At 61.3% G+C, this 27,902-nt stretch overlaps 1 protein-coding gene across 2 annotated transcripts; it reads left to right on the top strand.

Annotated features, from left to right (window-relative positions):
- Positions 1 to 1,472: 1,472 nt before the first annotated feature.
- LOC140902179 (sacsin) lies at positions 1,473 to 27,902 on the top strand. 2 transcript variants are annotated; one of them, XM_073321971.2, is made up of 8 exons: positions 1,473 to 4,331; positions 4,693 to 4,723; positions 13,073 to 13,160; positions 13,370 to 13,481; positions 13,975 to 14,121; positions 14,512 to 15,883; positions 16,205 to 16,293; positions 16,642 to 27,902. In XM_073321971.2, the coding sequence occupies exons 1-8, from the start codon at positions 4,307 to 4,309 to the stop codon at positions 27,441 to 27,443; spliced, it is 12,666 nt and encodes a 4,221-aa protein (XP_073178072.2). In that variant the 5' UTR covers positions 1,473 to 4,306; the 3' UTR covers positions 27,444 to 27,902. The 2 variants fall into 2 exon arrangements, with proteins under 2 accessions (XP_073178072.2, XP_073178071.2); XM_073321970.2 differs by having other exon boundaries at positions 1,473 to 4,723.

Here is a 27,902-nt window from a genome sequence, read left to right as displayed (position 1 = left end):
CGGTTGCTTAAGGCTGAAGGGCGGGTGGGTACTCGGCCCCTGGGAAGTGAAACTGAGTCACGAAACTGAGGGGAAGGGAAAGAGGCGGCAGCTGGGTAAAGGGCCCCAGGGGCCACCTGCCCTAGAAATCCCAGCCAGGGGCATGCCCATGATGACGGCGTCTAGGTCCTGTGGAGGGGCTGCAAAATGAGGGGTTGGAGACCAGCCCCAGACCCCATGAAAGGCCTGGAGAACCTGCTGTAGCTGCCTGTGTTTAGTGCAGGGGTGGGCAGACTTTTTGGCCTGAGGGACACATCTGCATGGGGAAATTGTATGCAGGGCCATGAATTTAGGGCCAGGGCAGGGGGTTGGGTTGTAGGGTGTAGGAGGGGGGTGCTGTGTGCAGGAAGGGACTCGGAGCAGAGGGGTGTGGGTGTATGATGGGGCTCAGGGTGTTAGGGGCTTATTCCTTCACCCACTTACTTCCCTGGTCCTTCTCGCATGAACAGAGAGCAACAATACCCGAAGTCCAAAGGTGCAAACAATTCGATGTTTATTGGGGTGAACTTCCAGCAAGCATGATTCCAGTTTCCTTCCTTAGTGTCCCCCTTCCCAGCTCTGACACCACAGAGCCTTACCTGTGTCCCTGTTCCCATTCCTGCCCTTAGCCAAACATTATTCCAATTTCCTTACCCCCCCATTCCCTGTTCCCACTTCCCCCCCCTTCCTGATTGACTGCAGACTATATAGTAAAACTTGAGTTCTGCTTAGCTGTACCTTAACCTATCATTTTACAGAAATTTTACTAACCAATCCTAACATATTGTAACATGATTATGTAACCAATTATATCCCACCACCTTAATTAGTTTACACCCAGCAAAATTAATTGTACAGCAGACAGAAACAATCACAGAACCAGACAGAGACCATGCAAATAAACAATAGCAAAGTGGGAACTATAATGACAAAACAATACAGTGGTGAGGTTTTCACATCCCAGCTCTTGATAAGTGAGTTCTTGCCAGACAGGATGCTATCAAACTAAGTTTCCTTTTACATCTTCTAGGCACTTCCCTTTCTCTGGAGGCGATGGGCATTATCAGGACAGGATTGTATCCTAACAGCCCCATAGCACCTTCTTTCAATGGGACTAGTTTGGGATGTGAGGAGGTGACCAGTCGTTTCCCAGCTTATGGCTGCCTCTGCTGCTTAGCCAAAGGCCTTAGCCTGAGAACAGGGCCTCAGACTGTCACAGTAAGAGAAGGCCCTTACACCAGCAGACTGTGATTCTGATTCTTTCTTTTATACCTCGATAACTAGCCAATGATAAGAATACACCTAAATTCTTCAAGTACAGGCCTTTACCGACAGGCCTGAATATCTATATCCTAACACAGGGCAGGGGGTTGGGGTGCAGGAGGGTGTGGCATGCAGGAGGGAGCTCAGGGTGGGGGGTGTGGAGTGCAGGAGGGGGCTCAGGTAGGGAGTTGGGGTGCAGGCTCTGGCCTGGCACCACTTACCTGGAGTGGCTCTAGGGTGGCCATCCCGTGAGCCAAATCCAAAGCCCCGAGGGTCCGGATCCAGCACCCTGGCCGTAGTTTTCCCAACCCTGGTTTAGCGGAACCGAGAGATGGTTCAGGGGTGACTTGATCCTGGCCCGTCAGCACTGTCCTGACAGACCAGTATTCGCTAACGGGCTACCCTGAGCCGCGGGCTGCAAGGGGGAAGCTAGCCCCAACGGGCCAGGAAACACAGTATCAATTTTTAACAGTAATTCTTTCCCCAGGCTCGTGGCCCAGCCCATCTGGGAAACGAGCGGATCCGCTCTAGGCTGATTTCAGGTCAGTTCTCTGGCAGGTGAGAGCCAGAGGGTCAGGCTCGATGCTTGCTCTGGCCCTGGGTGCGATGACCCCAGCGGCTCAGAAAAGCCCAGCGGTCCTGGGCACTCCACTCCGGGGGCCCAGTCTCCTGTTCTGGCCACTGCTCCCCTCCCCTTTGCCTGGTGTAAGGTGCTCAGAGGCGCTATGGCTGCAGTCGGAAGGACTTGCCCTGTTTCCTAGCCCCCTCCTCAGAACAATTCCTGGACGTGAATGTAAAGGGATCACGACACCTGCAGGGAAGGGCAGGGACCCCAATGCTTAAAAATGGGCTGCAGTAGATACGGGGGCAGACACACAGTCACCGAGATCAGGGCCCCGTCTGGCCGGGCACTGCCCAGACACAGAGTCACCGCGATCGGGGCCCTGTCACTGAGCACTGCCCAGACACAGAGTCACTGAGATTGGGGCTCCGTCACGCCGGGCGCTGCCCAGACACAGAGTCACTGAGATCGGGGCCCCGGGTGCTGCCCACAGTCACTGAGATCAGGGCCCCGTCTGGCCGGGCACTGCCCAGACACAGAGTCACCACGATCGGGGCCCTGTCACTGGGCACTGCCCAAACACAGAGTCACTGAGATTGGGGCTCCGTCATGCCGGGCGCTGCCCAGACACAGAATCACTGAGATCGGGGCCCCGTCGGGCTGGGCGCCACCTGGACAGATTCAGAGGCTCTCAGTCTAAATAGACAAAATGGGGGAGGGGAAACTGAGGCACAGAGAGGCGCTGCATCTTCCTAAAGATCATACAGCAGGTCAGTGGCAGCATTGGTGAGAAAGCTCAGTTTTCCTGACTCCACCCCCCCCCCCCGCTCTAACCCCTAGACCCCACTCCCCTCCCAGAGCAGCAGAGAGAACCCAGGAGTCGTAGGCCCATGCCCCACCCCCTGTTGACTCGCTGTCCCTGCTCTGCACCCCTCCCATGCAGTTGGGGACAGCCCCCCCATCTCAGACATCCAGCTGTATGGAGACGTGCAGGAGTGAAACGGGCACCATCAGCAGCTGTCTGTCAGGTCCTGGATTTGGAGCCACTGGGGGTCGGGGGCTCGTCTGCTCTTTCCCCAGTGCCCCAGGCCATGTCCCGCTGCCCCACACGACCCACCCAAGGATGGGATGTGACTCCAGGAGTCTGGCCAGCTTGGGGGGGCGGGGTGGACACAGGGCCTTTCCTCTCTAGGGGGCGCCACCTCCCATCCAGCCCCAGGGCAGAGACTGGCTGGCTCAGGGGGCAGGGAATGGGGCACAGGCCCTTTCCCCTCTAGGGGGCGCTAGCTCCCATCTGGCTCCAGGTGGGGGTCAGTGGGATAGAGCCAAGGGCCATCGGGGCATCAGGACTCCTGGGTCCGTCCACCCCCCACCCCCCCCGGACAAGGCTCCCAGGAGCTGCTCTGAGCAGCCGAGGGGGCTCGCTGGCCTGTGGCCCTGTGGCTGGGGGGTCGCTGGGTCCTTTGCCTGGCTGCAGTGGGGCGGTGGGTCAGCGCCAGAGGTGTCGCCGGGCTGGGGAGATTTAGGGGGGTCACAGGGGGATGCACATTGGGGAGTGTAAGGGGAACAAGCTCCCTGTGACCCCAGCACCCCCTTCGGGTCCACGAGCTGAGGGGAGGGGCCCAGGTGCCCCAATTCCTGCCCAAGACACCGACCCCCCCTTCCTGCCCTGATGGAGCCGGCTGGACGCAGCACTTGGGTTTAGTTTTTGTCAGGGGGGTGGGGGGCAGATTGTCATTGTGGTCTCCCATCCCCCACCACACCCATGGGCCCCCACTGATACCCCCATCCCCTGCCCCACTCACCCCCACTGACTGCACCCCACCAGCCCCCAACTTCCCCACTGATACCCCCATCCCCTGCCCCACTCACCCCCACTGACTGCCCCACACCCCACCAGCCCCATTGATACCCCCATCCCCTGCCCCACTCATCCGCCCACTGACTCCGCCGCACACCCCACCAGCCTCCAACCTCCCCACTGATATCCCCATCCCCTGCCCCATTCATCCGCCCACTGACTTCACCCCACCAGCCCCCAACCTCCCCACTGATACCCCCATCCCCTGCCCCACGCACCCCCCACCCCACCAGCCCCCACTGACTCTTCCCCATACACTGCCCCACTGAGCCCCATAACCCCATCCTAGAGACCCCCACGACCCTTCCCTCTTCCCCACTGACTCCCACCCCCCCCCCGGCCCGTACCCCACTTCACCTGCCCCATCACCCCCCGCTGCCCCTGTGCCCTCCCCCCGCCACGCATCCGGCAGGGTCTGAATCGAAACCGAATTGTGTCTGAGGAAACGAAACGGGGCGGGGTGACCTCGGGGATGCGGCGGGCGCTATAAAACCAGAGAAGCGGCGGGACTCAGTTTCCTTCGCCGGGCTCCCAGCACCTCCTCTGGACTCCCTCGGCAGCACCAACCCCCGCTGGCCCCGGCCCAAGCCCAAGGGCGAGTGATGTGGGAACCAGCCGGACCTGAGGGTCAGGACTCCTGGGTTCTCTCCTGGCTCTGCGAGGCGGGTGGGGTCTGGTGCTTAAAGTGATGGGTGGGAGATTGGACTCCTGCGTTCCCTCCCCCGGCTTTCCCCCTGACCTCCTGGATGACACAACCCCCTGTCCCCCTCCGTGCCTCAGTTTCCCTTTCCTACCCAGTGTCTATTTCGATCGGGAGGGCTTTGGGGGGCAGAGATCAGCTCTCCCCTGTGGGTGAGGAGCACCTGCTGCGACGAGACCAGCGTTCAGCTGGGGTCTCATATGCACCCGGCTATGCCAGTGGGCGGGGGCGGGGGTGTTGGGTTTACGTCCATGTGTTTAATGCTCGGTTCTGTTTTCTGTTCTGCAGATTTCTCCATGGCAGCGACAGGGCCAAAGAGGTGGGTGCTGGGCGCTAGGGGGAGGGGAGCACTGGGTGTTTGGGTTGGGGGGCGGGTGCTGGGTGTTGTTGGCGGGTGCTGGGCCTTTGGTTGGGGGCGGGTGCTGGGTGTTGTTGGCGGGTGCTGGGCGTTTGGGTTGGGGGGCGGGTGCTGGGTGTTGTTGGCGGGTGCTGGGCGTTTGGGTTGGGGAGACGGGTGCTGGGTGTTGTTGGCGGGTGCTGGGTGTTTGGGTTGGGGGGCGGGTGCTGGGCCTTTGGTGGGGGGCGGGTGCTGGGTGTTGTAGGCGGGTGCTGGGCGTTTGGGTTGGGGGGCGGGTGCTGGGTGTTGTTGGCGGGTGCTGGGCGTTTGGGTTGGGGGGCGGGTGCTGGGTGTTGTTGGCGGGTGCTGGGCGTTTGGGTTGGGGGGCGGGTGCTGGGTGTTGTTGGCGGGTGCTGGGCCTTTGGGTTGGGGGGCGGGTGCTGGGTGTTGGCGGGTGCTGGGCCTTTGGGTTGGGGGGCGGGTGCTGGGTGTTGTTGGTGGGTGCTGGGCCTTTGGGTTGGGGAGACAGGTGCTGGGCCTTTGGTTGGGGGCGGGTGCTTTTGGGTAGGGGAGTGCTGGGCATTTGGGTACGGGGGAGCTGGGCATTGTTGGGGGGAGCAGATGGGGCTGGAATAACTCAGGTTCCGCTGCTCTCACTCAGGCCAGGGAAAGCTGGGACCCCTGGAGGGGGCAGGGGGGCAGCTGGCCTGGCCTGCAGGGCTTGGTCCTGCCTGGGAGGGGGGATAACTAGCCAGGCAGATGGTGCCTTTCCCCCAGGATGACAGCACCTCCATCAGGTCTGTGCAGGTAGCACCAGACTAGGGTAACAGCTGCCTGAGGCAGAACCCCCGGGGCTCATAAGAACGGCCAGACTGGGTCAGACCAAAGGTCCGTCTAGCCCAGCGTCCTGTCTGCCAACAGCGGCCAGTGCCAGGTGCCCCAGAGGGAATGGACAGACCAGGGAATCAGCGAGTGATCCATCCCCTGTTGTTCACTCCCAGCTTCTGGAAAACAGAGGCTCGGGACACCATCCCTGTCCATCCTGGCTAATAGCCATTGATGGACCTATCCTCCATGAATGTATCGACTGAAACCTTTTGAACCCTGTTATAGTCTTGGTATAGTATAGGCCTTCACAACATCCTGTGGCAAGGAGTTCCACAGGTTGACTGTGGGTTGGGTGAAGAAATACTTCCTTTTGTTTGTTTTAAACCTGCTGCCTATTCATTTCATTGGGTGACCCCTAGCTCTTGTATTATGAAAAGGAGTAAACAACACTTCCTGATTTACTTTCTCCACACCAGTCATGGTTTTACAGACCTCAGTCATAGCCCCCTGAGTTGTCTCTTTTCCAAGCTGAAAAGTCCCTGTCTTATTAATCTCTCCACATACAGAAGCCGTTACATACCCCCATCATTTTTGTTGCCCTTTTCTGAACCTTTTCCAATTCCAGTCCAATTCTTTCTGGAGATGGGGCGACCACATCTGCACCCAGTATTCAAGGTGTGGATGGACCATGGATTTATAGAGAGGCGAGATGATATTTTCTGTCTTATCATCCATCCCTTTCCTAATGATTCCCAGCCTTCTGCTGGCTTCTTTGGCTGCCCCCGCGCACAGCGGATGATCTGGGAGAACTCTCCGCGCTGGCTCCCAGGTCTCTCCCTTGGGTGGGAACAGCTAATTGGGGCCCCCTCACATGGAGGTAGAGTTGGCCGCGCTCCCTCGGAGCACAAGTGGTGCCCTTTTTAATTTTTACTCACCTGGCAGCACTCCGGCTCCTCCGCGGCGGGGGGCGGGCTGTGGGGCGCTCCGGCTCCTCGGAGCCGGGGGGGGCGTGGGGCGCTCGGGCTCTTTGGCGGCGGGGGGGCCGTGGGGCGCTCGGGCTCCTCCGCGCGGGGGGGGGCCGTGGGGCGCTGGGGCTCCTCGGCGGCGGGAGGGGGCCGTGGGGCGCTCGGGCTCCTCGGCGGGGGGGGCGGCCCGTGGGGCGCTCGGGCTCCTCCTCGGCGGCGGGGGGGCCTGTGGGGCGCTCGGGCTCCTCCTCGGCGGCGGGGGGGGGGCCGTGGGGCGCTCCGGCTCCTCCTCGGCGGCGGGGGGGGGGCCGTGGGGCGCTCGGGCTCCTCGGCGGGGGGGGGGGCGGCCCGTGGGGCGCTCGGGCTCCTCCTCGGCGGCGGGGGGGGGGGCCTGTGGGGCGCTCGGGCTCCTCCTCGGCGGCGGAGGGGGGCCTGTGGGGCGCTCGGGCTCCTCCTCGGCGGGGGGGGCGGCCCGTGGGGCGCTCGGGCTCCTCCTCGGCGGCGGGGGGGGGCCCGTGGGGCGCTCGGGCTCCTCCTCGGCGGCGGGGGGGGGCGTGGGGCGCTCGGGCTCCTCCTCGGCGGCGGGGGGGGGCCGTGGGGCGCTCGGGCTCCTCCTCGGCGGCGGGGGGGGCCCGTGGGGCGCTCGGGCTCCTCCTCGGCGGCGGGGGGGGGGGCCCGTGGGGCGCTCGGGCTCCTCCTCGGCGGCGGGGGGGGCCCGTGGGGCGCTCGGGCTCCTCGGCGGCGGCGGAGGGGGGGCCGTGGGGCGCTCGGGCTCTTTGGCGGCGGGGGGGCCGTGGGGCGCTCGGGCTCCTCGGCGGCGGGGGGGGCCGTGGGGCGCTGGGGCTCCTCGGCGGCAGGAGGGGGCCGTGAGGCGCTCGGGCTCCTCGGCGGGGGGGGCGGCCCGTGGGGCGCTCGGGCTCCTCCTCGGCGGCGGGGGGGGGGGCCCGTGGGGCGCTCGGGCTCCTCGGCGGCGGCGGGGGGGGGGCCGTGGGGCGCTCGGGCTCCTCGGCGGCGGGTCCTTCTGTGCTGCCAAGGACCCGGAGCGCTGCCTGGTGGGTACAAGTGGGTGGCTCCTGTCCCCCCCCTGCCCTCCATACCCATGCAGAGGATGGTGCTGTGTGGACCCCCCACCTGCCCCAGCCTGTCTGCGCCGCCTTTGGCACAGGTTTCTGGTGTGGTGTTAGGGCAGGGACCGCAGCACCCTGGGGTCCCTCTCTGCCATGCCGGAAAAGGCGGATTGCAGTCGGGGCTGGGTTAACAGCAGTGCCCTAGGTCAGCGTTTCTCTGAGATGCTCCCAGTTCCAGGTGCAGGGCCAGTCAGAGGGGCAAAAGTGCAGAGTCACTATGCATGGACAGGAGGATGACATAGGGAGGAGGGGTTTAGATTTATTAGGAACTGGGGAAACTTTTGGGAGAGGGGGAGCCTCTACAGGAAGGATGGGCTCCACCTAACCTGAAGTGGAAGCAGGTTGCTGGCACTTAACATTAAAAAGGTCTGAGAACAGTTTTTAAACTAAGGGCTGGGGGAAGCCGACAGGAGGAGCACGTGGTTCGGACAGAGACATGCCTTAGGGGAGGATCTCCTGATGGAGATTCTCTGTGTCCTAGTGAGGATGAGAGGATGGAAGATGAAATACAGGTTGGATCTGATGAGAAATGGTCAAATAAAAGAGTCCCTTCAATTACCTCATGTAATGGCAGATGGCTAAAAAGTGACAAATTTTTAAAGTGCTTATAGACCAATGCTAGGAGTCTAAATAATAAGGTGGGCGAACTAGAGTGCCTCATGTTAAATGAGGAGATTGATCTAATGGGCATCACACAGACTTGGTGGAATGAGGATAATCAATGGGACACAGTAAAACCAGGTACAAAATATATTGGAAGGACAGGACAGGTCGTGCTGGTTGGGGGGGGGGGTGGCACTAGATGTGAAAGAAAGCATAGAATCAAATGAAGGAAAAATCTTAAATGAACCAAACTGTACCAGAGAACCTCTGTGGATAGTACCTCCACGCTCGAATAAGGGTGTAGCGGTAGGGATACATTCCTGACCACCTGACCAGGCTGGTGATAGTGATTGTGAAATGCTCAGGGAGATTAGAGAGGCTATAAAAATAAAAAACTCAATAATAACGGGGGATTTCAGTTAGCCCCATATTGACTGGGTACACATCACCTCGGGACAGGATGCAGAGATAAAGTTTCTTGACACCTTAAATGGCTGCTTCTTGGAGCAGCTGGTCCTGAAACCCACCAGAGGGGAGGCAATTCTTGATTTAGTCCTAAGTGGAACACAGGATCAGGTCCAAGAGGTGAATATAGCTGGACCGATTGGTAATAGTGACCATAATATGATTAAATTTAACATCCCTGTGGCGGGGAAAACACCACAGGAGCCCAACACTGTAGCATTTAATTTCAGAAAGGGGAACTACACAGAAATGAGGAGGTTAGTTAAACAGAAATTAAAGGGTACCGTGCCAAAAGTGAAATCCCTGCAAGCTGTGTGGAAACTTTTTAAAGACACCGTAATAGAGGCTCAACTGAAATGTATACTCCAAATTAAAAAACATAGAGAACCAAAAAAGAGCCACAGTGGCTAAACAACAAAGTAAAAGACGCAGTGAGAGGCAAAAAGGCATCCTTTAAAAAGTGGAAGTTAAATCCTCGTGAGGAAAATAGAAAGGAGCATAAACGCTGGCAAGTGAAGTGTAAAAATACAATTAGGGAGGCCAAAAAAGAATTTGAGGAACAGTTAGCCAAAGACTCAAAAAGTAATAGCAATTATTTTTTTTAGGTACATCAGAAGCAGGAAGCTGCTAAACAACCAGTGGGGCCACTGGACAATCAAGGTGCTAAAGGAGCACTCAAGGAGGATAAGGCCAGTGCAGAGAAACTAAATGAATTATCTGCATCTGTCTTCACGGCTGAGGATGTGAGGGAGATTCCCAAACCTGAGCCGTTCTTTTTAGGTGACAGATCTGAGGAACTGTCCCAGATTGAGGTGTCATTAGAGGAGGTTTTGGAACAAATTGATAAATTAAACAGCAATAAGTCACCAGGACCAGATGGGATTCACCCAAGAGTTCTGAAGGAACTCAAATGTGAAATGGCAGAACTACTAACTGTAGTCTGTAACCTGTCATTTAAATCAGATGACTGGAGAATAGCTAATGTGATTCCAGTTTTTTAAAAAGGGCTCCAGAGTTGACCCTGGCAATTACAGGCCTGTAAGCCTGACTTCAGTACTGGGCAAACTGCTTGAAACTATAGTAAAGAACAAAATTGTCAGACACATAGATGAACATAATTTGTTGAGGAAGAGTCAACATGGTTTTAGTAAAGGGAAATCATGCCTCACCAATCTACTGGAATTATTTGAGGGGGTCAACAAGCGTGTGAACAAGGGGGATCCAGTGGATATAGTGTACTTAGATTTTCAGAAAGCCTTTGACAAGGTCCTTCACCAAAGGCTCTTAAGCAAAATAAGCTGCCACGGGATAAGAGGGAAGATGCTCTCATGGTTTGGTAACAGGTTAAAAGAAAGGAAACAAAGGGTAGGAATAAATGGTCAGTTTTCAGAATGGAGAGAGGTAAACAGTGGCATAGGTGCTGTCATAAAGATGAAGGGGAAGGTAACAACTTTTAGGTATGTGTTCTTCTTTGGAAAAAAAAAGGTAAAAATCACACCTGCAAAACTCAGGATGGAAGGTAACTTTACAGGGTAATAAAAATATTTAAAACACAGCGGATTCCCCTCTAGGCCCAGCTCCAAAGTTACAAAAAACAGGAATAAAACTCCCTCTTAGCATAGGGAAAATTCACAAGCTAAGATAAAAGATAATCTAATGCATTTCCTTGCCTTTACTTACAATTTCTGTCATTTTAGATGTATCATTTCAGGTATGTTTTCAGAAGATGCTTTACCTGCTTGGTCTCTCTCTCTGTCCAGAGAGGGAACAACAAAGAGAGCACAAACAAAACCTTTCCCCCCACCTCCTCTGATTTGAAAGTATCTTCTTTCCTTATTGATCCTTTTGGTCAGGTGCCAACCAGGTTATTTGAGCTTCTTAACCCCTTACAGGTAAAGTGATTCTGTACCTCTGGCCAGGAGGGATTTTATGTTCCTGCATACATAAAGGTTGTTACCCTTCCCTTTATATTTATGACAGGGGCCGATTCCGTGGGTGCTCTGGGGCTGGAGCACCCATGGGGAAAAATTAGTGGGTGCTCTGCACCCACTGGCAGCCAAGCTCCCCTCCCTACCACCTCACATCCTCCTCCCCCGCCCCGAGTGCACCGCGTCCCCACTCCTCCACCTATCTCCCAGTGTTTCCCACCCGGCCACCGCCAAACAGCTGTTAGCATGCTCCGGGGGGCGGGGGGGAAGGAGTGGTAAACGTAGCATTCTCAAGGGAAGAGGTGGGGCCAGGGCAGGGACTTTGGGGACGGGGTAGGAAGAGGCGGGGCAGGGCCTCATAGAAGGGGTGGAGTGGGGGCGGGGCCAGTGGCAGAGCGGGGGTCAAGCACCCACGGGAAGCAGGGGAAGATGGCGCCTATGAATAGTGATGTCCCCCAGGGGTCTGTACTGGGCCCAGTCCTATTCAACATATTCATAAACGATCTGGAAAAAGGGGCAAACAGTGAGGTGGCAAAATTTGCAGATGATACAAAATTACTCAAGATAATTAAGTCCCAGGCAGATTGTGAAGCGTTACAAAGGGATCCCACCAAACTGGGTGACTGAGCAACAAAATGGCAGATGAAATTCAATGTTGATAAATGCAAAGTGATGCACATTGGAAAACATAATCCCAACTATACATATACAGTGACGGGGCTTCAATTTAGCTGTTATCACGCAAGAGACAGATATCTTGGAGTCATTGTGGAGAGTTCTCTGAAAACAACCACTCAATGTGCAGCGGTAGCCAAAAAAGCGAACTGAATGCTGGGAATCATTAAGAAAGGGATAGAAAATAGGACAGAAAATATCATGTTGCCTCTCTATAATTCCATGGTACGTGCACACCTTGAATAATGGGTGCAGATGTGGTCGCCCCATCTCAAAAAAGATAGACTGGAACTGGAAAAGGTTCAGAAAAGGGCAACAAAAATGATCAGGGGTATGAAACAGCTTCTGTATGAGGAGAGATTAATAAGACGGGGACTTTTCAGCTTGGAAAAGCGACAACTCAGGGGGGATATGATGGAGGTCTGTAAAACCATGACTGGTGTGGAGAAAGTAAATCAGGAAGTGTTTACTCCTTTTCATAATACAAGAGCTAGGGGTCACCCAATGAAATTAATAGTCAGCAGGTTTAAAACAAACAAGAGGAAGTATTTCTTCACCCAACGCACAGTCAACCTGTGGAACTCCTTGCAAGAGGATGTTGTGAAAACCAAGTCTATAACAGGGTTCAAAAAAGAACTCGATAAATTCATGGAGGATAGGTCCATCAATGGCTATTAGCCAGAATGGGCAGGGATGGTGTCCCCAGCCTCTGTTTGCCAGAAGCTGGGAGTGAACAACAGGGGATGGATCACTCGCTGATTCTCTGGTCTGTTCACTCCCTCTGGGGCACCTGGCACTGGCCACTGTTGGCAGACAGGACGCTGGGCTGGATGAACCTTTGGTCCGACTCAGTCTGGCCATTCTTATGTTAAGACATGGGTGTCATTGTCCGGCTGTGCGTGGCAGGGTGTCCAATCCCCCTCCGCAGGGCTGGCACATGCCCCAGCCCCCCAATTCCCTTTGTTCTACCCACCCCATCTCGCAAGCCATGCAGGGCTGTCATTCACCCCTGCAGGTAGTTCTTGTCCTCATCCCCCTCCGGCCTGGAGCCTGGCCCTCCAGCCCCTAGGAAAGGCTGGCAGGGTAAAGCACTCCCTTGCCCTCCACCTTTCCCAGGGCTCGGCCACCCCCACCCCTGTGCCCCATGGGCTGTTAGGGGTCTGGAGGCAGGGAAGGGGGTGGTTGGTTCTTTAGGCAGTGCTGCCCTCTGGTGGTCGGAGAGGAGATTGCAGCCGAGCCTGGGCACCCCATGGAGGGGGGGGCGGGGGTGGGAGCTGATGGACATAGGGACACCCATTGGTCATAGAACGCCAGAGTTGGAAGGAACCTGAAGAGGTCGTCTAGTCCAACCCCCTGCTGAAAGCAGGACCAATCCCTAATTTTTGCCCTAGATCCCAAATGGCCCCCTCAAGGATTGAACTCACAACCCTGGGTTTAGGAGGCCAATGCTCAAACCACTGAGACAGATAGCAATTGGGGGCAGTGGGGTGTGTTTATGATGAAGCAGGAGCCTCTGAGGATGGCTCGGTGACCCCTCCCATCAGCAGGGGGCGGGATACCGGGGCAGATTGGCCCGTGGGTGTGATCCAGGGGATGGATACCAGGGTAGGTGGGCCCATGGGGGTGATCCAGGGGGCAGGGAGGGGGCAGGATACTGGAGTAGATAGGCCTGTGTTGGGGGATGGATCGGAGATTTCTCCTGGTGAGTGACGTGCGTCTTTCTCTCCCCCCCCCCGACAGGAGAGGGTTCCAACAGAGGCCCCCCCCCTTCCTCAAATACCTGCAGAGTATCCTGCGCAAGTACCCAGATGGGGGGCAGATTCTGAAGGTGAGTCCTGGGCTTGGGGAGTTCACAGCAGGACCCCCCCGCCCCGCTCCAACCACTAGACCCCACTCCCCTCCTAAAGCCGGAGATGGAACCCAGGAGTCCTGGGTCCCCTACTCAGTGGAGCTATGTGCCCAGGCTGGGGGGCTGGTAATGAGCTGGGGTTGGGTGGGATCTGTGCTGATCTGCACCGCTGCCCCTTCCCCCCCCAGGAGCTGATCCAGAACGCGGATGATGCGGGGGCCACAGAGGTGATCTTCCTGTGCGACGAGCGCCGCTATGGGACCCAGAGCCTGGCTGTGGGGGGGCTGCAGCGAGCACAGGGTATGAGGGGGCAGCAGCCGAGGGTTCTGAGGGTGACAGATCTGGGGAAGGGATTTCTGATAGGTGATGGTGGGGGGGTCCTGGCAGGACCGGAGGGGCGTGTGTGAGGAAATGGCAGTGGATGGGGGGGCTAGAGGGCCTTGGGGGGGTGGGAGCTAGGGAATCAAGGGTCCTGCCTCTCATACAATGTCTAGTGGGGCTGGGTCCTGCCCCTCACACGATGTTGGGGAGACACGTTAGGGGATCAGGGTCCCACATCTCACGTGGTGTCTCAGGGGGAGCTGGGGTGATTGGAGCCCTGCCCCTCACTTGGTGTCTGCGGGGGTTGGGGCCCTGCCCCTCACGTGGTGTCAGGGGAGATTGGGGGGGGGTCAGGGCCCTGCCCCTCATGAGCTGTCTCGGGGGGTCAGGGGGCATCAAGGCCCCAGCCCCGCCCCTCGTGCTGTCTGGGGGGATCGGGGCCCTGGCCCTCACACGCTGTCCCTTGCTCCAGGCCCAGCGCTGGTGGCCTACAACGATGGGCTGTTCTCGGAGGCCGACTGGGACGGGATCCAGAGCACGGGCGACAGCCACAAGCTGCGCGACCCCGGCACCGTTGGCCGCTTCGGCCTGGGCTTCAACTCCATCTACCACCTGACCGGTGAGAGCCCTGGGGGGCAGGGACCTCACTGCGCCCAGCGCCGGGGGTGGGTCCCTGGGGGGGTTCTGGGTCCCTGGGGGAGCTCAGGGGGTCTGGGTTACAGCTGGGGGGGTCTCTGGGGAAGCTCAGGGGGGTTCTGGGTCACAGCTGAGGAGGTCTCTGGGGGGAGCTCTGTGTTCCTGGGGGAACTCGCGGGGGGAGGTTCTGGGTCACATCCGGGGGGGTCTCTTCAGGAGGTAGGGGGGTCTCTGAGGAAGTTTGGGGGGGTCTGAGTCACAGTCCAGGGGGGGTCTCTGCGGGAGCTTGGCGGGTTCTGGGTCACAACTGGGGGGGTTCTGGGGGAGCTCGGGGGGTGCTGGGGCTCCCCGTCTCACTCCCCTCTCCCTGCAGACCTGCCGGCGGTGCTGAGCGGCCCCTGGCTGGGCGTGCTGGACCCACAGCGGGTGGCACTGGCGGACGGTGGGCAGCAGTGGAACCTGGAGGAGGCGGCGGAGCTGGCTGACCAGTTTGCGCCCTTCTGGGGGGCGCTGGAGGCCATAGGACGTGGCAAGGGGGCCCCGGCGGCCGGCTGCTTCCCCGGCACCCTCTTCCGCTTCCCACTGCGCCACGAACCCTCCGGCATCTCGGACAACCTGTACAGCTCCGAGCGCGTGCGCCAGCTCTTCCTGGCCTTCATCCACGACGCCCCCACCTGCCTCCTCTTCCTCCGCCACGTCCGGCGCCTGGCCCTGAGGATGGTGGATGGCCAGGGGGCCACCACGGAGCTGTTGGAGACCACGGCCACCCCGCGCCTGCTCAACGGGCCGGGCTTGGTCCAGGACAAGGTGGCCGCGGCGGCGCTGGCCACCACAGCCTGCATCAAGGCCGTGGCTACGTGCGGCACAGCCGCCAAGGGGGAGGCAGAGCGCGAGTGGCTGGTGGTCTCGGCCGTGCCGACCGAAGGCACCTTCCCGGAGCTGGCGGAGCTGGCAGGTGCGCTGGGGAGCTTGCCCGGCGTGGCTTTGGCATACCCGCTGCGGGGCCGCTGTGCCGGGCACCTCTGCTGCTTCCTGCCGCTGCCGGCCACGGAGGAGAACGCCACAGGGCTGCCTCTCCACATCAACGCCCCCTTCCACCTGACGGACGACCGGCAGCATGTCCAGTGGGCTGAAGAAGACCGTGGCCGGGACCACGCCGCCCGGTGGAACCAGCTGCTGACCGAGGAGGTGCTGCCGCTTGCCTACCGCCAGGCTGTCGTGGTGGCGGCGGCTTGTCCCGGCGACCCCTACGGCGCCTGGCCCGACCCGGCGTTGAGCCAGCACCAGCAGCGCTACCGGAGCCTGGCGGAACGGATCTGCCGGCAGCTGTGGGGCATGGAAGCCCTGGTGTCGGCCGGCCAACCCGGCACATGCCGGCTCCGAGCCTCGGACGCCGTGTTCCTGCCACAGAACGGGGCCAGCGAGGCCACATTCCGGGTGCTGGAGGACGCCCTGGTGCAGGCGGGCGAGCCGCTGGCCATGGTGCCAGCCCACGTGTGGCGGGCGCTGGCTGTGGGCGGCCCAGCGGTGAAGGTGGCCACGCCGGCCTACATGCGGAAGGTCCTGGGCCGCATGGGTCCTGCCCGATACCCGGCCGACAAGCGGCTGCTGCTGGAGTACGTGGCCGGAGACAAGTGCTACGGGGAGCTGGCAGGCCTGGAGCTGCTCCCACGTGCTGATGGAGGCTTTGCCTGCTTTGGGGGTGCCGGCAGCATGGTCTATGCCGACAGCAAGGCCTTCCCCAGGTAAGAGAGCCCCCGGCCCCTCCACCCGCCTCCCAGGCCAGAGGACACCCAGTGAGCGCGGCTCTCCCAGCCCACGGCAGGCCTGGGAAATGCAGGTTCTGTTGGGAGCCAGGCTGAGACGCAGGGATCCGGTTCATGCCAGGGCCACCAATCAGCCCCTGGAACGGGGAACCCATTGCCCCAGCCCCCCAACCAGGCAGTCCCCTGCTGTGGGGCCAGATGGGAGCTGGTGCCCCCTAGAGGGGACAGGCCCCAGGCTCCGTTCCCTGCCGCCTCCCCCCAAGCCCTACTGTCTTAACTCTCTGAATTCCTGGTTTCCAGGATCCTGCTCCCTGGCCTGGCTGACAGTTTTCTGCCAGAGGATCTGACACCCGCCCTGCTGAGTCACCTGCACCGGATCGCGGAGCAGGGTAAGTGGAAACCGTCCGTCCTTGGGTGCCTGTCTCTGCCCGGGGTGCCTGGGGCAACAGGAATGTTGCTGGCTGCTGTTACCCAGCCCTCCCACCCCAGCTGAGAGGCAGCCGTATCTCAGCGCCTGGCGATGGGTCCCCATATACCCAGCCCCCGCACCCCATACCAGAGGGGCTGTATCCAAGTCCCGGGTGAGGGGTCCCCGTATAACCAGCCGCCCGCACCCCACCCCAGGGGTGGCTGCTTTTCCTGTGGACTATATTCCGCTGCTCTGGGTTTGCCTGTGGGACCGGGTGCCGATGCGGTTCCGGTCCGGCTGTGATCCCGGGTCTCTCTGGTTCTTGCAGGGCTGTTCAGGAACCTCATCTCTCTGGACCCGGATGTCATTAAGCAGAACCTGAAGGGTGCCCTCCCTGCGGACTGGTTCAAAGGCGGCTCTGCCCACGTCACTTGGTGCCCGGGCAACCACCCCCGCCAGCCTCCCCGCCCGTGGCTGGCTGCCTTCTGGGACTTCCTACAGCACCATGCCTGCTTCCTGGCGCCGTTTGAGGGCCACCCGCTCATCCCCCTCACCCCCCTGGGCAAAGGCGTCCATAGCCTCCAGCTGGCGCGGCCCTCTCCCATGCCCACGCTGCTGTTCCGGACCTGGGAGGGCCACAGCCTCACTGAGGATGAATCTGGTGTTCTGGAGGCTCTGGGCTGCACGGTGATCCACAGTTGGGACCCAGCGCTCTGGCACCGCCAGCTGATAGACTACGTCCTGGCGCCCACAGCCGGCAATGTGCTGAAGGCCTTCGACCACCTGGGTGTGGTGGGCGTGGTTGCCCGGCTGGGCTCCCTGCCCCCGGATCGCGGCAGGATCCTCTGCCAATTTCTCTCCCAGGCACCTGCTTCTTCCCTCTCTGACCGGGACGCTGTGGTGCTGGGCAGCTTGCCCATCTTCCTGAAGGTACCCTCCGTCTTGCCACCTTGCCCGGCTGGGCTGGTGCCATCTGGCACCTACCAAGCTTTGGAGAGGAGCACGGTGCCGGCGGTGCCCGAAGACCTGGTGCTGCCGGAGCCGGTGCTGCGGTGCCGGGACGAGGCGGACCGCCGGCTTTTGCTCCAGACCCGGGAGAGCCTGCTTGGCGCGGCAGAGCTGGCGTTGCTGGCGGTGAGGGCGGTGAAGAAGGGGGTGTACGCCAAGCGGGCGCCAGATGCTGAGCGGCTCATGCTGTGGGTGCTGCGGCACGGGGATGCCCTCTTTGGGTACAGCAAAAAACTGCAGACTCTGTGCGAGGAGCTGGCCTTCATGGACCGTGGCGGGACCCTGGCACATGCCAATGAGCTCTTCGACCCCCAAAACACGATTTTCCAGGCCTTGCTGGGCCCCCGGTGCTTCCCACCCATGGCTTTCCAGGAGGCGGCCGTGCTCCGGTCCCTCCGTGCCCTGGGGCTGAAAACCAGCGAGACAGCCATCACCCCGGACCACATGCTAGAGGCTGCCCAGGAGGTGGGCCGGCTCCAGCAGGCCAGAGACGCCCCCGGGGCCATGGCCAAATCCCGAGCATTGATCGAGCTGTGCAACCGGACTGAGGCGCTGGGCCGGTTCTGCCAGAAGAAGCTGCAGCAGCTGCAGGACCTGGCCTGGGTGCCCGCCACCGACCCGACCGAGCGCCAGCCGAATGGACCTTTCCTTCCCCCAGAGAGGCTGCGATTGGCCCATTACGCCGACCTGGCGGGGCTGGCGATGCCGCTGACTGACGTCTTCAGAGAGCCGGCCGAGGAGAAGCTGGGGCTGAGCCGGCCACCCCCCCTGGAGAAGGTGCTGCTGAACCTGCTGCTCCTGGCACAGGGGGACCAGCCCAAAGACATCAGGACGCTGGTGCCGAAGCTTCACGTCATCTACCAGCACATGCAGCAGAATCTGGAGCAGTTTCGGGTGGCGTCGTCGCATGCTGTCATCTGGACCGGCCGTGGATTCTCCGCCCCAGCCAAGGTGGTGCTGGCCTACCCTGACAGCCTGGACTTGAGCTGCCTGGTGCCGAGGGTCCCCCAGGAGTTGCTGCCTTACCGCCGGCTCTTCCTGGCCTGGGGAGCGCGGGCCGCGGTGGGCGAGGAGGAGCTGAGCCAGGCCCTGTGCCGGCTGGGGAAGGAGATTGAGGGCCGTGCCGGAGGCGGCACCAAGGCGGAGCTGCGGCTGACGGTGGCCGTCCTAGACTGGCTGAAAAGCAGAGGGCACCGGGGCAACGGAGACCTGCCAGTGCCGGTGGAGGCTCCGGGAGGATCCGGCTTCACTCTGCGTCCAGCCTCGTCGGCCCTGTATTGCGACATCGACCGGGCCAGCCTGGCGGACCTGGAAGGTGACAACGCTGAGTTGGCCGTGGTGCATGAGGCGGTGACGCCGGCTGTGGCCACCTTCCTGGGGGTGGCGCTGCTGAGTACGCGGGTGCTGCAGCCGCAGCTGTTTGAGGTGTGGGGGCCCTCGGAGCCCATCACCACGCGGATCTGGAACATCCTGCGGGAGTATACGGAAGAGGCCGACCTCTTCAAAGAGCTGATCCAGAATGCGGAGGATGCTGGTGCCAGGACATGCTCTTTCCTGCTGGATCTGCGGCACCACGGTGGTGGCACGGCCGGGCTGCTGGATCCCGGCATGGCCACCTGCCATGGCCCGGCCCTCTGGTCCTACAACGATGCAGCCTTCACCCAGGAAGACTTAGTCAACATCATCCGGGTGGGAGCCGCCACCAAGGAAGGGCAGGAGGGCAAGATTGGCAGGTTCGGTCTGGGCTTCAACACCGTCTACCACGTGACCGATGTGCCCTCAGTGCTGAGCGGCAGAAGCCTCTTGATCTTCGACCCCAACGTCACCCACCTGCGCAAGCACATCCCCAACCCGGCCTGCCCCGGCATCCGGCTGGACTTGCGCCAGCGCCCGGCCACGCTGAGCACCTTTGCCGAGCAGTTCCGGCCTTACCAGGGCTTGTTTGGGTTCCAAACGCAGGAGCCGTTCGACTTCCCGGGGACACTCTTCCGCCTGCCTTTCCGCACCGAGGAGGAGGCCCGGGAGTCGCGGATCAGCCAGGTGGCTTTCGGCATCGAAAGGGTCGAGAGGCTCCAGAGCGGCTTCCGGGACTTTTGCCACCTCTTGCTGCTCTTCATACGTGGGGTGCGGGAGGTGTCGCTGAAGCGCCTTTCGAATGAGGCCCCCTCTCCGGAAGCCACCCAGCCTCTGGCCACGCTGTTCCGGGAGCAGATCAAGAGCCTTGAGGATGCTGGAGACTCCAGGATGGGCCAGTCCAGCATCGAACAACTGACGGTACAGTGGGAGTTGGACATCACCATCAGCCACTACCTGGTACACAGCTGCCAGGGCACCGGAGAATCCTTGGTTCTGTTTCAGCAGGGGATGCGGGACGGGACCCAGCCCTCGCCCCCCAGCGCTGGAGTGGCTCTGCCACTTGCCCCCACTGAGCCGGGGAAGTGGGCTCCACACCTGGACGGCTTTGAAGGGCACGTCTTCTGCTTCCTGCCCCTGCCCATTGCCTCCGGCCTCCCGATTCACCTCCACGGGGCCTTCGCCGTCCTCTCCAATCGTAAAGGACTCTGGGATGCCACAGCCAAGGGCGAGTGGAACTGGGCACTGCTGCGCGATGCAGTGCCGGCTGCCTGGCTCCAAGCGCTGAGCCTGCTCCGAGACATGCACCAGGAGGGTGAGCTGGAGGACTATGAATACCACACCTTCTGGCCAGATGCTGGCAAAGCCAGGCATCCCTTCACCGAGGCCGTGAAGGCCTTCTACCATGTGCTGGCTGATGGGCGGGACCTGGCGCTGTTCTCCGATGGCCAGCAATGGTGCACCATGAACAATGCCTGCTTCCTGGACTTCACCATCACCCATAACATGCGGGTGGGGCAGACGGCCGCCAGGGTCTTTGCCAACTTGCTGCCGGAGCCCCTCCTGGCCGTGCAGCTGCCGAACTGGGTGAGATCTGGGTTCCAGGCCAGTGGTCAGGAGGACACGCTGCTGCCCAAGACTTATGACTGGGTGAGGTTCTACCAGGAGATTGTGTTTGCCAACATGGGCACGCTGGACGCACCTGACCGTGACGCCTTGATTCTCCACGCCCTGGACATGAGCAATGCCACGGTGGACCAGCTGCTGGCCTCTGTGTCCTGTATCCCTACCACCCCCCGAGGGGAGCTGCAGCCCATTGGGAAGCTGGTGCACCCCCAAGGCAGAGCAGCCCTGCTGTACGACTCCCAGGACGGGCGCTTCCCCACCGGGACTGGCTTCCTGGCGCCAGAGAGGCTGCTGCGGCTGGAGGGGCTGGGCATGGCCAAGGACGTGGTGCCGATGAAGGAGCTGATGGAGCGGGCCCGCACCGTGCAGGCCCTCTGGCAGCGTGACTGGCAGCAGGGATGCCGGAGAACCTGCCGCATCCTGGAGCTGCTGGAGCAGCTGTTGGAACAAGGTTCGGACAACACTGCCCAGGTGGCCTTCCGTGCCATACCCTTCCTGCCAGCTGCCTTGCCTGGTGCCCGCCATGAGCTCTGCCGGCCCAACGATCTCTACCGCCACAAGTACAGGAGCCTGGTGGGGCTGATCCAACCCGTCCTGGCTGGCAAGGACCTGGAAGGGGACTTCAGGTTCTCCAAGGCACTCCAGGACTTCCTGGGGCTGAGCCGCAAGCCGCCAGCCAGCATGGTGATGCGGCAGCTGGCGGAGGCGTGCCAGAGCTCCAACACCCTGCCCAAGCTGGAGCTGCAGGAGACCACGCGGCAGTGTTACGCCTACCTGGACAAGCTGCTGAGCAAGCAGCCCACGTGCAAGAAGGAGGTCGCTGAGGAGGCTATGGCATTCTCCTTTGTCCTGGTGGGGGAGCACTTTGTGCCGGTGAAGGCAGTGGCCTGGGAGCTGTCATTCGAGGCCAAGCCGTATCTCCACCAGCTGCCACGGGAGTACTTGGGGTTCAAGGCGCTGTGGGGGTGCGTGGGGCTGCAGGAGACCTTTGCCTTGGAGAACTACATGTGGGTGCTCCAGGACCTGGCCAGGAAGACGGCTGGGCGGATCCTGTCCCCAGAGGAGCTGCACTTGGTCCTGAGGCTAGTGACCATCGGGCTGATGGAGGCCTTGCCAGACCGGCAGCCAGTGGGCGCTTACGAAGCTCAGGGCATCTACTTCCCGGATCAGCAGGGTGTCCTGCGCCCGGTGGCCAAGTTGCACTTCGATGACACACCCTGGCTGCCCCGGGAGGAGGGGACACCCTTGTGCCATGGCCGGATCCCCCGGGAGCTGGCACTGCAGTACGGCGTGTCCACCACCAGGCACCGGGCGCTGGCCCAGGCAAAGATCCGGGGGCTGGCGCTGGTGCCGTGGGCATCAGAGTTTGGCGCCCGGGAGGAGCTGACCGTGCGGCTGCAGAACATTCTGCGGGAATACTCCTCGTCCTCCCGCGACGTGCTGAAGGAGCTGCTGCAGAACGCTGATGACGCCGGCGCCAGCCGGATCCACTTCGTCTGGGACCGGCGACACCACCCCGCCCAGAGCGTCCTCTCTGAGGAGTGGGGCAGCCTGCAAGGCCCCGCCCTCTGCGTCTACAATGACAAGCCCCTGGCGCAGGAGGACATTGAGGGCATCCAGCGGCTGGGTGTGGGGAGCAAAGGTGGGCGGCAGGACAAGACGGGCAAGTACGGACTGGGTTTTAACGCCGTCTTCCACCTCACGGACTGCCCCGCCTTCTTGACGGGCGACAGTGCCCTGGGCGTCTTCGATCCCCATCTCCGCTATGTGCCCACGGCCAGCGTGCAGTACCCAGGCGCCATGTTCAGCGTCAACGGGGACTTCAAGAAGACGTTCCCCGACGTCTACGCCACGTTCCTGCCCGACCTCTTCGACCTGAGCCAGGGCGTGCTCTTCCGGCTGCCGCTGCGGACGGCGGAGGGCGCGGCTGGCTCCCGGGTGTGCCCGCGGGCTATCCACGAAGAGGTCCTGGAGGAGATGCAGGCAGCGCTGGTGCAGGAGGCTGAGGCCCTGGTGCTGTTCCTTCGCCACCTGAGGACCGTCGTCTTCTCCGAGATCACCGAGGGCATGGCGCAGCCGCGGGAGCTGCTGCGGGTGGAGACGGAGATGGAGGAAGGCAGCCTGGCCCTGCGAAGGGCGTTCCAGGAGCGGCTGAACCACATGGCTCTGTCAGGCAGTGAGGAGGCCATGCCGGCGAGGGTGGTCTACACGATGAAAGTCAGTCACGGCCGCTCTCAGCCTCCCACCAGCTGGGGAGTGGTGTGGCAGGTCGGGGTGGACGACACCGCCAAGAAGGAGTCTCCGGACCCGGAGTGCCTACCGTATGGCGCCGTGGCTGCCTGTCTGGACACAGTCAGGCCTGGCAGGGCCTTCTGCACCCTTCCGCTGCCGCTGCAGACCGGCCTGCCCGTCCACATCAATGGCAACTTCTCGGTGGACTCGGCTCGTCGCGATCTGCGCAAAGAGGATGGGGGGAGGCGGAGCACGGCCTGGAATGGCTTCCTGATGCAGCGGCTGCTGGCGCCGCTCTACTGCCGGCTGCTGGATTGGCTGCGGAAGAAGCTGGGGGAGACGCTGTGCTTCATGACGCTGACGGCCTGCTGGGAGATGCTGGAGCCAAAGTATCTCTGCTACTTCCCAGCCGTGAGGGAGTGCGTGCCCCCACCCTGGCACCAGCTGGTCAGCCAGGTCTACAAGCTCATTGCGGAGATGCAGCAGCCCCTGATACCCATTTACCAGACAGAGGCCATCCGCCTCCATACGCACAGCGTGGAAAGGGTGAGAATCACATGGACTGCGACCGGCGAGGGCCGCCTGCTCCAGGAGCCCTTCTTCCTGCAGTCGGAGGCCTGTGACTCCATGAGCCATGTCCTCCAAAGACTTGAGATGAAACTCGTCCCGGCCTTCCGAGGCCTCCGGGAGATCCACGACGAGTTCGCCAGGGCGGGTGTGAAGGTCCTGACCTTGAATCCTGGATCTCTCCGCTGCTTCCTCAAAGCGCTGCCTCTGGACCCACCCTGCCGGATCTCGGAGACTCCCCTGAAGGACCAGTCCAGCTGCTCCCTCCTGCTGGAGTTCTGCCTGGAGGAGCTACAGAAAGGGGACGTCAGGGACCTGGAGGGGCTGCCACTCTCCGTGACCCACGATGGCATGCTGCGGCCGTTCAGCACCCAGGAGCCGGTGTTCGAGAGAGGAGCCCACTGCCTCTTCCCACAGCAGCATCACCAATTCCTCGCCTACTACATCAGCCACAAGTCGCTGCTGCTCCAGGCCGGCTTCCTGAAGGCATTCACCCTGCAGGAGGCAGCCAGGTTCATCCAGGAGGTGCTGGGGCAGCCGGACTGGGAGGCCCAGTCGGCAGAGGCCCGGAAGTGGCTGAAGGAGGTGTGGGAGCTCTTCAACCACATGATCTATAAGGCCAATGAACGCAAGGAAAAAGCCATGAGCAAGGCCTTCAGAGAGTTGGTCTCCCTCTTAGAGTACTCGGCCATCCTCCCCACCTGCAGCGACCAACCCGGAGACGAGCATGTAGTTCCTCTGGTCTCCCTGCCCACCATCATCCATAGTTACTCCAGCGACGTGGAAAAATCCCTGGGCAAGCTTGGCTTTGCCAAGCTGGATATCCGGATGATCCCCCATGAGATCAGCTATCACTGCATCCTCCCGCTCCTGCTGCAGACACACGACCCCGTTTCGGTGCTGAAGCAGCTGGCCACTAGGACGGGTCTCCGTTGGTGCGAGCTGAAGACCTATGAGACCAGAAGGTTGTTGAGGTTCCTCACGGAAAAGGTGAAGGAGCTGGCGCACAACCTGCTGGCTCAGCTCCAGTCCCTGCCCTTGTTCCAGACGCATCAGGGGACATGGGTGGCACTGGCCTTTTACCACAATGTCTACATCCTAGACACCAGGATCCCCAAACTCTCGAAGGACTTCCAGGTCTTGTACCAGCTGGACCAGCAGACTGTCTTGCTCCATGATGACCCTCTCCATAGGGAGCTCTCCGAAAGTCTTGGCATTGGCATCTTGAACGATCTGCAGCAATTCATCCGCCATCTCCTGCCCCATCTGCCCCGTCTCCCAGAATCCCAGCTGCTTGAGGCCTTGAGGCTGCTCGTCGCCATCCAAAGCCACTACGGGGAAGAGTACCCAGCAGAGAAGAAGACCATCGTCTCGGCCTTTGGGCCCGTCAGCTTCATTCGGGACAAGCAGGGGGTCCTACGCCCAGCTTCCTACTTCTACGATGGAGAGGTGCTGCTCTTCCAGACGCTGCGGCTGGACGCCAAGTTCGTGCCCGACGCATTCTTCCAGAAGGTGAGGGTGGAGAAGTTGAAAGTGAACCCCTTCCTGCGGGATGTGGGCATGAAGCAGAAGATCTCGGAGGAAGACTTCGTGGAGTTTGCCACGCGGATCGAGCGTCAGGCGGGGCAGGAGGGCGCGGCGGCCGGCAACCTCCCCGCCCAGCGGAAGGAGCTTCTGTCACATCTGCTGTCCCAGCCCAGTGACTCCCTGTCGGACTGCTTCCTGGAGAGGGTCTCGTCCATCCGCTTCCTCACCCCATGGAGGGTGCCGGAGAATCTGGGGAACTTCCATCCGCCCTGTGTCCTTCACACACAGCCCGTGGCCCTCAAGGGTGCTCTGGTGGTGCCACGGGATGAGGATGTGGCCCTGGTTTGGACATCCGCCGTGATCCTGGCCCTGCCATCATGGGTCCCTTGTATGAAGAACGCCCAGTCCGTGCTGGAGCGTCTGGGAGTGCTGCAGGCCGTGCCAGTCCCAATGGTCCTGGACAACTTGAAGAACGTGTGCCAGGCACAGTGTGAGACCAAGGAAAGGCGGAAAACCCGGACCCGCATCTTCATGCAGACATACGGCTACTTGGAGCGCGACTTGAGGGGCTTCAATGCCGACTGCCTGGTGGGGCTGCCGGTGGTGCTGGTGAAGGAGGAGCAGGTGGCGGAGGCCAGCGAGGTGGTCTTCTCCTTGAGGAATGAGCAGGAGTTTCGGCCCTATCTCTACACTGTGCCCCCATTAGTAGCCGTCTACAGCGAGCTGCTGCAGAAGCTGGGGGTGGATCAGGAGCCCTCCGTCCGGCACTATGCCCGGGTGCTGCGCCGGATGCACCAGGAGACCCAAGACAAGAAAACCCTGCAGCCCAACCTCACCAAGACCGTCTTGCGGGCCACCCAGCATCTCTTCCAGCTGCTCAGCCAAGGGAAAGCGGACTTCTCTGGCGTGGAAGAGCTTCATCTGCCTTGCATCGATGGGAAGCTCTACCGCTCCAACACCCTGGTCTTCAGCGACTGTGCCCCTGCTGACGTTAGCCAAGCCTTGGGGAGCACCTTCCGTTTCCTGGTGGACCTCTCCAGATGCTGCCTGCTGTCTCCAGAATACGACCCCTGGAAGCTGGTGCGGCAGCTCCCCCAGCCCCTGAGGCCCCAGCTCCTGTCAGAGATCACGGAGCGGCAGCTGGAGGAGGACTCTCTAGAGCTGTGCCCTTACGGCAAGTTCTGCGAGAGCCGGAACCAGCTCCAAGGCATCCTGGTGTCTCCCGAATTCCAGGAGGGCTTGGCGGCGCTGCTGAGGTGGCAGAGACGGGACAAGGAAGAAGAGGCGGAGACGGCCAGGAGGGAGAGGGAGGTGGCTTTCTCCGCTGAGCGGCTGGAGGTGGTGTGCTGTGAGAAGATCCAGACGGTGATGATGCACCGTGGGGAGCGGCTGGAGGGGAGCCATGACTCCCAGGTTGTCCATGTGGTCCCGCATGCCGACGGGAGGCGCCAAGTCTACCTGCTGCATCAGGAGAGGATGGATATAGGTCAGTCAGTCCAGATCCTGGGCAGCCTGGCCCTGGAAGTGAACAGCATTATGGGAGGGGTGCTGCACTGGAAATCCATGCCAATCCTCATGCAGATGTTGGCCTGCAGGGACCCTGGCGAAGTGCTCAGTGCGCTGGAGAAGAACGGGGTGCCCTTGCAACCCAGCACCCACGCCAACGCCTACACCCTGCCCAGCCCCGGTACGGAGATCCCCCAGGAGTGGTATGACAGCCTGGACATGAGTATCCTCAACACCTTTGCCCCGGGTGACTACGTGGGTTACCTGGACCCGGCAGCACCCAAGGAGCACTACCAGTATGCCGTGGTGGTGGAAGTCCTGTTGGACAGAGCAGTGCCCCTCTACTGCATCGACTTGGGAGCCGGGCACCAGGAGGAGGTGAGTGCCAATGACCTGTATCAGTTCAAGAGGACCCAGGTGGATGGTCGCAGCCGGGCGCTGGTGCTGGACCAGCAGCGGCACCAGGAGAGGTGGGAAGCCTGGTACTGCCAGTCGCTGGGGCAGGTGAAGGAGGAGGTGGACACCTGCCTGGCCAAGATCTGGGAGCTGCCCGAGGGGGAGCGGCGGAAGGCGGTCCGGCGGCTCTACTTACGCTATCACCCCGACAAGAACGTGGGGCAGAAGGAAATGGCCAACGAGGTCTGCAAGTACCTGCGGGAGAGGATCCAGGAGCTGAAGGAGGGCAGGAAGCCCCGGGCAGCGGGCAATCCCAGCAGCCCCCAGGCCTCGGGCAACAGGCGCCAGCCAAGTAGCCACCGGGGCTTCTCAGCCTCATGGCACGAATGGGACAGGGAGGCCAGGTGCCACTGGCAGAGCCGCAGGGAGTTCACCGGCCAAAGGGACCGTGGTTTCCACTACGATTTCTGGTCCTACCACCGGGCCAAGGCAGGCCGGCGTCCCCAGGCCGAGGAGGCCGGGCGCTGGCTCCGGCAGGCCCAGAGCGACCTGCGGGCGGCTGGCCACGATGTGGGGCAGCGCTGCACCAACTGGGTCTTCTACAAGGTGCACCGGGCCGTGGAGAAGGCCCTGGCAGCTGCTGCCTACGACCGGGGGGAGCGCTTTGAGCGGGAGCAGACGCTGGCCTCACTGGCGCAGAAGGTGGCAGCCTGCGAGCCCGGGCTGGAGGGGCTGCCGGCACAAGTGGCTGAACTGCGTCGTCATGGCGTGGACGACAAGACCACGCAGTATCCCAGCTACCACCCCCCGCCCACCATCCCCAGCGAGGCCTTTCCGGCCGGAGAGGAGCAGGAGGTGCTGCGGCTGGCGCAGGGCCTGCTGGATGTGGTGCAGGCGCACGTGGCCCGGCAGTGAGAGCGCCCCCTGGGGGAGGCACCAGGGACTGCACCATAGGGACCAGCACCTACTACTGTTAACAGCAAGGGCAACCCCCTATCAGGGACTGTGCCATGGAGACCTGGCTTCTCCAGCAGTGACAGCGCTCCCTGGGGGAGCCACTGGGGACTGCACTGTAGGGACCACTGCCCTCTGGGGGAGCTACCGGGACTGCACCAGAGGGACCAGAGCCTACTACTGCTAGCAGCAGGGGCAACCCCCCTCCACAGATTGTGCCACGGAGACCCGGCTTCTCCAGCAGTGACAGCGCTAATGGTGGGGGTGGGGGCAGGGGGCTCTGTGGGTGGAGATTTACCGTCAGGTTGATGCTGTAATGGCTTGTGGGGGGTGGCCCTGGAGGCGGCTTGACCCTCTCCCCCTGGCCCTGCTGTTTGCTTCCTCTCTGCTCCTGCACTAGGAGGAATAAACCCAGTTACT

The sequence above is a fragment of the Lepidochelys kempii genome, chromosome 23 (assembly GCF_965140285.1).
Source record: "Lepidochelys kempii isolate rLepKem1 chromosome 23, rLepKem1.hap1, whole genome shotgun sequence".
Taxonomy (NCBI): Eukaryota; Metazoa; Chordata; order Testudines; family Cheloniidae; genus Lepidochelys; species Lepidochelys kempii.
The sequence above is the reverse complement of the archived record's forward strand: the minus strand, read 5'-3'. Positions and strand labels throughout refer to the sequence as shown.

Excerpts from the sequence above, each read along its gene's own strand:
- LOC140902179 (XM_073321970.2), top strand. The coding sequence starts at position 4,605 with ATGCACCCGGCTATGCCAGTGGGCGGGGGCGGGGGTGTTGGGTTTACG. Across the intron at positions 4,724-13,072 it reads GCAGCGACAGGGCCAAAGAG|GAGAGGGTTCCAACAGAGGC; the intron begins GTGGGTGCTGGG and ends CCCCCCCGACAG. Across the intron at positions 16,294-16,641 it reads GCACCGGATCGCGGAGCAGG|GGCTGTTCAGGAACCTCATC; the intron begins GTAAGTGGAAAC and ends TGGTTCTTGCAG.